Raw genomic sequence first — 13548 nt, 5'->3', positions numbered from 1 at the left:
ACTTGTCAGCCCCAGGCCTCTGAGGCTTCTGCTCTGTGACAGCCCAGAGCAGACCTCTTGAGGGCTCCCTGGTGCTCCTGCCCCATCATCTCAGCACTCTCCCAAAATTCATCAGGGCAAACCTCTGGGGAACCTGCTCTAGAACCGGGGCTGGGTGGCTGAGACCAAACCACAGCGGAGGACAGTCCTTTTTTGGAGCTGCTTGCCCACTCCTCCTCACCCTTCTGGTTCAGCACTACTCAAGATCCTGGTTCCAGCTTAGCTCCAGAACTTTCTAAGGCTTGAAGATCACCTGGGACAATTTATTCCAGATTGGACCACCCTTTAGGAATAGGAAGGTGTTCTTCCCATGACATAAGATGAATTGTCAGGCACCTCATTAGTCACAGGCTTAGGAGTGAGTTTTCTACAGGAATTTCCATTCTGGGTGGCTAACAAGGGCCCCTGGCAATCTGTCCTTTTCTTCGTATGACACAATCATCTACCTACCCATCCCTTTATTCTCTAAAGTCCTGCTGACTGCCCACTGTGTGCCAGGCACGTCTCAGGCCCTGGAGAGAGGGAGTTGAGCCGGGTGTGGGTCTTGTCCTGGGGAGCTCATGTGCCCCAAGAACACACACCTGGTGGGAGGCGTCAAGCCAGAGGGTCTGCGGAGGACCATAGACTGATGGCTCTTCAGAGAAGAAGGCACCTCGGCACATCTAATCCATCCCCTCATTCCTCAGAGGAGGAAACTGAGCCCCAGAGGGGAGCTTAGTCACCTAGGGTCACACAGTAAGTGGCAGTGATTGATTCACCACACAAGCATTTATGGAACATCTATTATGTTCTAAAATCTGGGCTGGGCACTGGAGATAGCCCAGGGAACAAGAAAGACACAGGCCCTGTCCCTTTGGAGCTCCAACCCTTACTGGGGGGTCCCAATCCAGGTTACAATTTAGAACCAGCTTTGGAGCTTTAAGAAAAATCCCTATGCCAGGGCTGCATGCCCAGAGATTCACATTTGCTTGGTTTGGGTGGGCCCAGGCATGGGTATTTTAACAAGCTCTCCAAGTGATTGTAATGTGTAGCCAGGTTGAGAACCTTTGCTCTGGGGGGAGAGACAGACAAAAACCAAGTAAACACGAATAGATACATAACTGAGATTTGTGATTTGTAGGAATGAGCAGGACGCTGAGTGAGGACACAGCAGAGTTGGGTATCTGTTATCTGCTCTAAGTCTGAAAGGAGTGAGGCTACTTTTAGAGAACTGTGGTTCCAGGGGCCAGAGGGGAGTAGGCATAAGGGTGTCCTCATGTGGGACAGCAATGGAATCTTCTGGAACATATTGCCTACCCTGCAGATCCACAGATCCCTGCATTGGAGCTCTATCTAGCAGAGGCTCTCAATCTGCAACCTATTACTGTCTGCCCTTTGTCCACCCCTCAGCCCACACCCTGTTTATGAATGCCCTTCGGGCCCGCCCCTCCTGTTTTTAGAGTGGTTAGTAAAGGACATTCCCTCTTATTCTCTGTATTCTTGGATCCTACCGCTAATCCCATGAGGTAGACAAAGTCAAGGCTAATGGTCCCATGATAGAGATGCAGAACCAGGTTCAGAGAAGTGGTGTGACCTGCCTAAGAGCACACAGCTAATAACTGGATGTGTGAGAGTTCAGTCTAGCTCGCCAGCCTCTCACTCCACCAGCCCATGTTGCCCCGCACCCACCCTGCACCAGGAAACTGAGACAGAAGCAGGGCACCTGAGAGGCAGGTGGTGACACAGCCGAGGACCAGCGCCTTCCTGTCAAGCGGGCAGAGCAATGTGCCCTCTCTTTAACTTGGCTGGCATGCAGTCTCGTTCCCCATCAGGGAATCAAAGGGATCTGTGACTCTTGCCTCGGTTCCTGCCCAGAGTGAACCCGGTTACTATAGTAACCTGATGCTGTTCTTTCTTAGAGGGTGGATGCTTTGCATTTGGTATTTGGAGAGTTTGGCCAGGCAGTCATGTGGCCATGACTTGGCCTGGCGGCGGCGGCAAAAGCAGAGGGAACCCTGTGAGCAGCCTATTAGGTGTTTTCTGTGCCTACAGATGGTAGAAACCTGGGTCTGGAAACACTCTGGCTCGGCTGCCCTGGGGCAGGAGGGAGGGGAGTCTCAGCTGGGTGCTGTGCTGGGTACCCTCTCCTGTTCAGAGATCACACCTTCCTAATTAGAGCAGCCTGGACCGAAGTCGGCCCCGGAGCCGGCTGCTCCCATAGTGCCTTCTAGTTCTCCTCCAGGATCCTCATCGTGGGGGCCATGCTCAGAGCTGTCTTGTCAACCCTGAAGCCTCTGCTGGGACCTCCTTGAGAAGCCTGGGCCTTCCCTGTATGTGAGCCCCGGTATGAGCCTAGGCTGGACTCACAGCAGGTGCTCAGTAAATGCTTGTTTCCGCTGCTTTGCCCATCCTCATGGCAGGACAGCAGGAATCTCAGCTTCACAGAAGGTTAGGGCTGGAAGGGGGCTTAGATGTCACCGAGTCCAACCCCCATTTTACAGAAAGACTGAGGCCCTATCCATTAATAATGTTAACAAAAATACTAGCTGATACGGAGCATTTACTGGGTGCCTGGCAGGATTCTGTGCACGTCGTATATCCTAATCCACTGCAGCCTCACAGAGACCGCTATGCAGCAGGTATTATTATTGTCCCCAGGTGAGGAAACTGAGGCACAGAGAGGTTCAGTAACTCACCCAAGATCATAGAGCTCGTTGGTGTTAGGATCAGGAACCAGATCCAGGCGGTCGGGCTCCAGGGCCCACACATCAACACTCCACTGCACTGTGCGAGAGCAAGGCACTGCCAGCAAACACCAGTCCATTTCTCTTCTGAATGGGGAGAGGCGTCTGTGCCAGCCCTGTGAGTTCACCCACCCAGGAAAGAAAACTGTTTCATCTCCACATCCCCCTCCAGGGCTCAGGGACCTGTTTTTAATACAAATGAGCTGTTCTTCCTCCTCATGAAACAGTTTGGGGGTGCCTTCGAGCAAGAAGGGAGCTTGGGAAGCAATTTACAGACATGGAGGCCCAGAGAGTGAACATGTCGTAGCCAGGTCTCCCGACTCCCCACCCACGACTCTCACCACACAAGCGAGGCCTCCAAAGCCGGCCCTGAGGTGGGTCAGCTGCCCCGTCCTCCCTCGGCTGCTGGGCGGTTCCTGCCCGGCCACTCTAACGGGCTCTCTGCTCCCACCAGCTCTTCGTGATCGACAATGGTGCGGACGACTGGCGGATAGCCATGACCTACGAGCGCATCCTCTACATCAGCCTGGAGATGCTGGTGTGCGCCATCCACCCCATTCCTGGCGAGTACAAGTTCTTCTGGACGGCACGCCTGGCCTTCTCCTACACACCCTCGCGGGCGGAGGCGGATGTGGACATCATCCTGTCCATCCCCATGTTCCTGCGCCTGTACCTGATCGCGCGCGTCATGCTGCTGCACAGCAAGCTCTTCACGGATGCCTCGTCCCGCAGCATCGGAGCCCTCAACAAGATCAACTTCAACACCCGCTTCGTCATGAAGACCCTCATGACCATCTGCCCCGGCACTGTGCTGCTCGTGTTCAGCATCTCACTGTGGATCATCGCTGCCTGGACCGTCCGCGTCTGCGAAAGGTATTCCCATGGGTCCCATTCTGCGCTCAATCCCGGCCATCTGAGCACGGAGCCCACGCTGGGGTGGGGGATGGGAGGAGGAGCGGGGGTGCCAGGATGTGTATGGTCCGATGGAGACGAGCATGTCCCCAAGCACCTCAAAGGAGAAAATGGCAAAGGGGAGGGCCAAGTAAGGGCTGAATATGAGCTGCAACGTGGAAACTTTGGAACCAAGGTAAGCTGGGAAAAACGAAGATATAATAGTCCTCATTTTCTGTTCTCTCTCTGTAAACCAATATATCAAAGTATTCTGGTTACTTTAACTGTTTCTCATGTACAACGCTTCGCAATCTCTGTATTAATCTCTTCCTCTTGGAGATTAATGATACTCACTAGCCTTTTAAAGCCTCTGAGAAGTCCTGCAGTAATGAAACTGGTTTAATTTTGTTTAGTCCAGATTTTCTCAAAATTATTCACCCACAAACCCTTGTCATTGTACAACACTGTTGATGCCTCCCTGCTTAAAGTTTGGTCCACAGACCCAGCAGCATCAGCCTCACTGGAAACTTGTTAGAAACACAGAATCTCAGGCCTCACCGCAGACATACTGAATAGAATTTGCATTTTAACAAGTTCACCCAGTGACTCATATGCACCTTAAAGTTTAAGAAGCACTGTGCTGGTGGAACGTACTTTGGGAAACGTTTTAGGCAGCTGGTGGCTGGGCAGTGACTCAGAGAAGCGGCTAGTGGGAGGGAAGGAGCACATGGCCCAGTAGAGATCCAGGGCTGTAACCCACAATGTCAGCCCCTCAGAACTGCCATCACCAAGACTCAAGGGTAGGACTGTTGCTCCCTCCTTCCACTTCCACCCTCAAGCTGCCCTCGGTGACTCCTCTCCCTTTCAAGCTGACCCTGAATGTTCATTTTAATCTGATTTCATGTGTGGAGACTGAACACCTAGGTTAGAAACCTGCATTCTGCCCCTAAGTAGCTCTGAGACCTTGCGCAAGTCACTTAACCTCTCTGGGCCTCACTGTCCTCATTTTAAAATGAAGATCTCTTGAGACAGAAGGAGGATGTGTTCACTAGAGACAGGTTATTTTTATTATGTTGGGAGACCTGGTCAAGCATCTGTGTAATTTACACGGATCCTGGTAGTCGCCCTTAATTCATCAACATTTATCATTGTATTGCCAAATCTTCCATGCACCAGTCCCAGCAGAGAGAAAACAAGAAAAAGAAGTCTGGAGGAGAGTTAGCCTAGAATATCTCACATGGGTGCGTTGAAGCAGCTTCCCCTCCTATTTGAGATGTCCTGTTTGCAGACATTTCTTTCAGATCCTTGGCCAGCAGACACACAGTCAAACTACGAGGGCGTTCTTCTGCAACGGGACAAGGGCCCCTAAGCATGACAGGGTCGGTCTCTGAGAGCCAGTGCAGTGTTGGAGACGTTTCTCACGTACAAAGCCCCAGGGACACGATACCCACCTATTCAGAACCCCCCGTTCCTCAGCAGCTGACATTGCAACCTCTGCTCTCCGTAGGACCACACCTCATGATGCTCGTGAACCTTCGCTGGTGAGCAGACACTCTTTCTGCCGTGGACAAAGCATGTGCTTGGCTTCCAGCCCCAAACCCCTCATGCTTCTCTTAACTGAGCAACATCATGCCGTTCATTTTACCTCTCTGGGCCTCAGTTTTCTCGCCTGCGAGCTGAGGATAATAATATCGACTTTACAGGATTTGTTGTTAGAGTCAAACAAGATGCTTTACGGGAACTGTACCCTGCAATGCAATGGTAGGGAAAATTAATAATAATCACGGTGATCCCTTGATAGCTCTTTGGGAATTTTGTGGCTGCCTTCTTAACATCTGAACAAAACAGTTCCTCCCAAAGGTAGACCACGCTCTTCCTGTTTTCCTTTCTGATTGGTTGAAGCCAAGTCTTCTGACAACAATCATAACTGAATTCGCATAGCCCGTTAAGATGTTTGAAGTCTTCCACATCCTCAGACCAGCCCCGTTTGGCATGTATGGTCACCCCATTTTTCAGATGAGCAAATGGGCTGGACATGGAACAAAGAACTTGCTAATGAGTTTCACTATTTACTGAACCTCTCCCAAGTACAGGTGATGGTTTTTTACGGGAAAATAAGTGTGCTTCAAAGTGCACAGTTTGCAAAGTACCCTGCTGCATTTCATTTGGCATTGAACGGCCCTCCACGGCTTCCTAGCTGAGTGGGGTTACCCCAGCCCCTGGCAGAGCACCAGGCCTCTGTCCGCAGATGTGACTGACAAGCCCCAGCTGAAGTCCGCGGCAAAGGCCCAGAGAAACAACGAGCAAATCAGAAGTCCTCTTCACATTTCCCCTTCTCTCATGAGAAGGCCCTTTGCCCATGTTAGATTCTGCTTCAGTCCCACGTGACGTATAGTAAAGCCATGGTGGGGGTTTTTTGGGCACTTACCTTGTGCCGGGTCTGTGTGAGATCTCCACACATTACTCTATTTGCCCTCACTGTAGACCCGTGACAGAGCTGCCGTGACTGTCCCCATTCTGGAGTTGAGGGAACTGATATACAGTATGCGGCCCGAGGTCACCAGGCTCGGGAAGTGGAGCCAGAATTTGAACTTGATTCTTCACACCCCCCAGACTGAATCCTGCACTTACGAGGAAACTGTGGCCTGGGCTCTCCTGGAGACTTTCCCCATCTGGGAGTCTCAAAGCCACCGAGACTGATGCTTAAGTCCCAGTCTTGCTGTTTGGTCTGCCTCTGATGTCCGTGCTCGTAACCACTTTATCACACTGTCTTCAGGGCTGACCTCAAGCTAAGTTCAAACATATCCGAGTATAAGGGAGGCTGTGATGCTCCACCCAGATGTCCCCTCTAGGCCCAGGCTCTCATTCCCTCAGCTGGGGTTGTCGGCTGGGGCTGAATCCCTCTCCCAGAATTGCCCTGGCTAAAGGAGCTGCCTCGGCCAAGGTCAAGCCCCCTGCGCAGGGGCAGCAAGCACCCGATGACGTCACTGTAGGAGTTTAAAGGGCCAGCCTCTTTACCTCTGGCAGGACAACTCTGCAGGGCCATGAGGGGCTCCACAGCTCCCGCTGTGACTGCATATCGCTCCATCTTCTCCCTCTCCCCAGTCCTACTTCCTTCACTCCTCATGGGTTTGATCCAAGGGCAGCCCGAATAAACCTCCTGCACTCAAGTCTCAGAGTCTCAGAGACTCTTCCCCAGGAATCTGCCCAGTGGAACTGTGAAATATGCATAAGTAAGCGAAGTATACTTTTTCCTAATCAGGCAAAGCACTTCTTTTAAAAGGACCCAGCAATTTCTTTTAGAATCAAGCTTAAATGATCATTGTCTTTCCCCACTGTCAAATAATAAGTAAGATTGGCAGAGACCTTGAGACAGGAATCAGTCAACCAGACACTGGGTAGAAACTGGAAGCAGGGGCCACGTGGCGGGGAACTGAAGCGTGGGACCGCCATGGGAGGAGGACGTGGGCAAGATGACCTTGATCTCGCTCAGCCTGATCTGACAATGATTCTGTTACCTTAGATAGCAGAGAGGGTAAGTGACTTGCCCAAGGTCACATTGCAGCATGACAGGTTCTAGAAAAACTCCTGTCTGCTGATGCCCAGAGCAGGGCTTGTCCACATTCCAGGTGGCTTTATCGGCCTGGACTTATCTCTGGTTGTATACACACACTTCTGAAGTTGCTATGGAAATCCCTCTTCAGCAAGATGCATTTTAAAAGACATTTCTCATCTCTTGGGTTGGCTTTTATGTGACAATAAAGGTTTTTCACATTTCCTCCTTCCAAGGAGGGAGGGGAAATCAGTAATTACCAGAACTGCCTGCTGTTGGGAGGGCCGTGCCTGGTTGCCAGGAGGGCAGCGACAACAGCAGGCTTGTTTTCCCTGGACCCCAGGGAGGCATTACATCATGGGTTCCGAGGCCTGACAGTTGCGGCACTCGGCATTCTCCGGGATTCTCTTGGCTGCGTGCCTGCCTCCCACAGGCCTCCCGGAGCCCATCTGAGGAACCCCCTCATTAAACACTGTCACACGCCAAGCCGCCTTGCTGGTGGAGAGACCGTCTGAGGCCCCAGTCCTAACACAGCAGGTTGGGGAAGTGGGCTTTCCTGGCGCGGCCGGCTGAGCAGAGGTCTGCCGGCTCATTTGGAGCTTTATCTCCCTGGGAGGAGCGGCCAGGCCTCCCATAACATGGATAAAGCGGGCTGAGGCTCGTGATCCCAAGCCAGGTTTTGTAAATGACCTTTCAGCCGCCTGAATGGATTCCCTTTGGACTCTTCCCTTGGGGGGGCTCCAGGTTCTGCACCCCGGCTGTCTCAGGGGCTGTCTCAGGATCGCAGGCCTTCCAGCTTGGCAACAGGTCTTTGGTGGTTGTGATGTGAATTTTCATCTTTTTCTGCATATTTTAATGAGAAATTTGATTCTGGAGATCTGGCCCCTGGAACTGGAGAAAAACCATTAGTGGTCCATTCTTTCTCTCATTAAAACAGAGTCACCCTTCCCATTGTAAGGAAGATAACAAGAGCCTTCCTTTCTCCATCTTCTTCTGCCTCTGTCTCAGACACCCAGGTCTGCACGAGCCAGAAGCCAGGGAGCAAGAGCAGCTCCCTCCTCCCCCTCATCTCCTTCCCACAACCTCCTACCACCTCTGGCAGGGGGCTTCAACTCCAAGCAGGCAGCAGGGAGACAGCCGACAGGTTGAAGCACATTGCATGGGGTTGACACAAGCCCCCAGGCAGAGCCCTTGTGAGCTGGGCAGAGCTGAGAACAGACGGGCCGAGGACTGATTCCTCACAGGCCGCTTTGGTTTGAGGTACAACCTCCAGTGTGGAACATATGCACCATGACCCACTGGGACAATGGGAAGAAATGATCAGAACTTCTATTTGTAGTTATTTTTATCTAAAAAAATTGTTTTACTAATATTGAATATGCAGGGAGACAGTGAAATGTGTGCAGTTTATAATAAATATACATATAGCAGGGGGAGAACGCGTGCTCAAGAAACTTTTACTACTAGGGGGCCAGCCCCGTGGCCGAGTGGTTAAGTTCCTGTGCTCCACTGTGGCGGCCCAGGGTTCAGATCCTGGGCATGGACATGGCACCGCTCATTAGGCCACGCTGAGGCGGCGTCCCCACATACCACAACTAGAAGGACCCACAACTAAAATATACAACTATGTACTGGGGGATTTGGGGAGAAAAAAGCAGGGAAAAAAAAAAAGAAGATTGGCAACAGTTGTTAGCTCAGGTGCCAATCTTAAAAAAAAAATAAAAAATTTAAAAAAAAAAAGAAATTTTTACTGCTAGAAGTCTGTGATCTTAAAAGTTTGCAGACCACTGGTTTCGGGTATCAGAGGACTAGTTAGTGAGGATAGGAAAGTCCCCTGCCACACTGGATGAAGCCTGCTAGACTCTGGAACCCTGCCCTCTAGTGCCTGGTCTCCATAGATCACTCCTGTTCAAAGATGAATTCATGGCAGGGGCTTGGGGGGAGAGTGAGGAAGGAAGGGAGGGTGTGGAGGGAGAGATGGGATCCTACATGAGGCCTTTGAGACAGACTTGCGGCATTAAGAAAGAGGAAAATCATACTGAAGATGCAGAAGAATGTTTAATTCTGAGAAACAAAAAGCGACACTAAAAGAGTCTTGGGCATCTCTAACGGTGCAGGAAGATGCACTCTCCACAATAGACAAGAGTGGGCAGATATGAAATGAAAATGCATAAGCATTTTCACATAAGCGCAGAGTTCCAGAAAACTAAAACTGTTTTACCAAAAAGAAAATCCATACTGGGGGCAATGAATTTAAAAAAATGTGGAATGTGGAGGGCAAACTTCAAAGTTCTCTCAGAATGAAGACGACAAGAACAAAGAGATGAGAGAAGAGGGCAAACAGGACAGAATTGGAGGCTACAGAATCTAGGTTAAATCCAACAATTAGAGTTACTTTGGAGCAAGAAACCAGAACAATTTGGGTAAAAGCATAATCAAGGACATACATGAAGAAAACTTTCCCAGAATTTCTGGCTGGCTGGAGGGGTGGTGGGAGGTTAAGATCAGGCAGATCCAAGAGGCTTCCTGTTTTCCAGTTAGAATGGAGAGAGAAAGCCGCCCCTAGAAATAGCCTAAGAAATTTGTCTTTTTCAGGAAAATGCACTGAGCTATAAGGCTAAACAACCGCGGAAGCACACAGACAGCACAGAACAGGCTTTTCCTTAGAAACCCTAAGTCCCAGAAGACGTTAGGGCATTACTGTCACTCACAAGAGGAAACAAAAGGAACGAAAGCTGTTCTTGGAGCTTTATGGGCTCAGAAGGTTTTCTGGGGGAGCTTGTATACCAGTTGACTAAGGGACGAATCACAATTAAGACCTTAATAATGGACCAGTGTGAAAGAAAGACAGGTGGACAGCACTGAAGCCAGGTAAACATGAAGTCTAGACTGCCTTTAACTGTGGTTACAAAATCAAATTCTAACGTCAAAGAAAAAGTGGATTCTCGGAAAAGTATTTGTGTGAAATAAACACAATAATTCCATAACTGGAGAGCTGCAAACCCTCAGATTAAAAAATTGAGAGGAGGGGGCCAGCCCTGTGGTGTAGTGGTTAAGTTTGGCAGGCTCCGCTTTGGCGATTTAACGGGTTTGGATCCCAGGCACGGATCTACACCACTTGTCAGCCATGCCGTAACGGTGACCCACATACAAAACAGAGGAAGATGGGCACAGATGTTAGCTCAGGGCAAAACTTCCTCCCTCCCCCCAAAAAAATTGAGAGGAGAAGACTAAAAAGGATTAGTGAAAGCATGCTAAATTCATCATCTTATGTAGAAGAGAATTTAACGAGCCCTATCATTCAATTTTAATAGAAGAATATGATTTAAATCATTTTTTCAACCTAAAGATAACCACAGGTAGAATTTTAAAAGTGTAATAGCATCAGCCAGGTATTATTTCACTTACTCCGTTGTGCAGCTCTGTGAGGTATGGGGACTATTACTGTCTCCATTTTGCATGTGAGGAAATTGAGGCACAGAGAGGTTAAGCAGTGTGCCTTGGGTCACAGAACCAGGGAGCGGCAGGCCTGAGACCCCAGCAGCCTGCTTGAGAGCCTTGCTTTTCCCTACCCTGAGAATGTGCACTTTCCACATCCGTAGATGAGACACACAAACAACATCAGAGACAGAAAAATAAAGGAAGTAGGAAGGAAGGACTTAAAAAAGAAAGCACGAAACAAGAAGAGAGAAAACCAAATGTAAAATTTATAACAATCAACATAATTGAATTTACCTCCCCTATTAGAAGACAATGTGTTTTATTTAGATAGGATTTAAAAGCAAAATTTAATTTCATGCTGTTTACAAAAAAGTTACCTAAAACTGAAGGACCCAGAAAAAGAAATGGAGAGCAAAGATTTATTAGGTAAGTACAAAGAGCAAGTGAGTAGAAACCTTCATTTTAAACCACATTGAATTCAAAGCAAAAATCATTAAATGGTCCAAAGGAACTATTTAATATGGATAAAAATACGGTGCACAGTAAGACTGTGAACTTTTATGCAAAAATAGAGATCAAGAATCTGAATTGTTAATGTTTTAATTAACTGATAAATATTGAACTTTTTAGGCTATAAACAAATAATACATCATCTTTTTAAGCATCCATGGAATGTTCACATGTTGATCAACTTCTTGGCCACATGTTTCAAAACATCAAGAAAACTTTTCAGGCATATTCTCTAACTACAAGGCCATAAAACTTCAATTAAAAAGAAATGTTTTAGGGGAACTTTTAAAGCAATCTCCTCAATTACGAGTCGGTCAAAAGAGAATTACTCAGGGGGCCTGTCTGGTGACGTAGTGGTTAAGTTCACGCTCTACTTCGGTGGCCTGGGGTTCAGTGGTTTGGATCCTGGGCACAGACCTACACACCACTTATCAAGTCACTCTGTTGTGGTGTCCCATATAGAAAATAGAGGAAGATGGGCACCGATGTTAGCTCAGGGCCAATCTTCCTTAGCAAAAGGAGGAGGATTGGTGGCAGAGGTTAGCTCAGGGCTAATCTTCCTCACCAAAAAAAAAGAGAGAGAGAGAGAGAGAATTATTCAAAACTACCATTAAAGATTATTTAAAAATTGCGATGATGATTCTATATATCAAAATAAGGGTGTGACCAAAGTTGTACTCAGATGAAAAATATCCTTAAAGCCCTTCATTTTACAAAAAAAGCATGAAAATAAATTGAATTCACTAGAAGAACAAAACAAACCTCAGGAGAACAGATTACATTTATAACAAAGACAAAGACAGGAATTAATGCATTCAAAAACAGGAAAAAAAGTTTATACATCCAAAAGATATCAACTTCTCATAAAGCTAATCAAGAAAAAAGTTAGAAAACACAAACAAAATTAAAAATGTTAAGGGGGGAATAACTAGTGATTCTGAGGATGTTTTAATAAATAAGTAAGAATAGCTTGTTTTGAAAGAGAAGACCATTGAGGGGGACTTTCTCTACTAGATATTAAAATGTATTGTAAAACTAAGGTAAAGTCCTTGGGGCATAAAATCAGTATTGACAGGTCAATGAAACCTAACGGAAAACCCTGAAATCAACCCTAGAATGTAAGAACCCAACATATGAGAAAGAAAACCAATTAGGAATCAATAGATTTATTCAATAAATGTTAGTGGGGAGATTGGATCCTTGGGTGAAAAAGTAAATTAGAACCCCTCCTGTCACCAGCCACCAAAATAAATTCCAGGTGGATTAAAGCATCGGATGTGAAAGAAGAGACCATGAAGGAGCTCCAGAAAACAAAGTGAATATTTAATCACTTCTGAGGTGGGAGAGAACTGTTGAGCATAAATCTCAGAAAGAAGAAACATGAAAGAAAAGATGGTGTATCTGATTATATCGTCCATGCAATTTTAGATTTCTGTCCTTCAAGAAATAGAAACTTATTTGAAAAGCAAATGTTACACTAGGAAAAATATTTGCAGCAAAGATGACAAGAGGTAAATCAGAAATTAGAAACGAATCAGAAAAACTCATCTCTCAGTAAAAAAAGGCTAAAACAAGAGTAAAAACAGACAACCACAGAGAAAGACAAAAAGCTAATAAAATGAAAAACAGTCATGGGGCCAGCCCAGTGTTAGAATGGTTAAGTTCACGGGTTCCCCTTTGGTGGCCCGGGGTTCGCTGGTTCAGATCCTGAGTGTGGACATGGCACCACTTGGCAAGCCATGCTGTGGCAGGCGTCCCACGTATAAAGTAGAGGAAGATGGGCATGGATGTTAGCTCAGGGCCAGTCTTCCTCAGCAAAAAAGAGGACGATTGGCAGCAGATGTTAGCTCAGGGCTAATCTTCCTCAAAAAAAAAAACCCCAAAACAAAAAACCACATATATTCACCCTCACTAATCAAAGAACTACAAATTAAAACTACAAGGAGAATTATTTTTTCTCCTCTGGAATTGACAAAAATTTAAATAAATATAATTCAGTGCTGGGGAAAAAGTTGTTATTGGCGGTGGTAGGGTGGGTGGGTTGTTTCTCTCATACTGATGGCAAGAAGGAAAATTAGCACCACCTTTGTGGAAAACAATTTAACAGTGTGTCATGGGAACCTTTAGGAGTTTGTAACTTTAACCCGGTAATTCTCTTTCTAGGATGCTATTCTAATGGGATAGTCAGTTTGTGTCAAGATTCTTCAGCCTGCTGCTGTCTCCAGCAGTGCAGAATCAGAAACCAAGTGACTGTCCAGGATTGAAGTGGTTAAATTATAGCATATCCATATGATGGGTAGTTAGGCAACGAATAAAAAATCAACCTTTTGCACCACCAGAGGCACTCACAACTAGAATCTACAACTATGTACTGGGGGGCTTTGGGGAGAA

At 47.4% G+C, this 13548-nt stretch overlaps 1 protein-coding gene across 5 annotated transcripts in view; it reads left to right on the top strand.

The window, feature by feature from the left end:
• The window catches only part of KCNN3 (potassium calcium-activated channel subfamily N member 3), a 178937-nt gene that overhangs the window by 87670 nt on the left and 77719 nt on the right, over nt 1-13548 (top strand). For all 5 annotated transcript variants that reach the window (XM_014837099.3, XM_044757800.2, XM_070496835.1 and 2 more), the window contains exon 3: nt 3217-3635. In XM_014837099.3, the coding sequence (XP_014692585.2) occupies nt 3217-3635 (419 nt within the window). The remainder of the gene's footprint in view (nt 1-3216; nt 3636-13548) is intronic.

This window comes from Equus asinus, chromosome 25, assembly GCF_041296235.1.
Source record: "Equus asinus isolate D_3611 breed Donkey chromosome 25, EquAss-T2T_v2, whole genome shotgun sequence".
NCBI lineage: Eukaryota > Metazoa > Chordata > Mammalia > Perissodactyla > Equidae > Equus > Equus asinus.
This window is presented reverse-complemented; position numbering and strand designations above follow the sequence as displayed.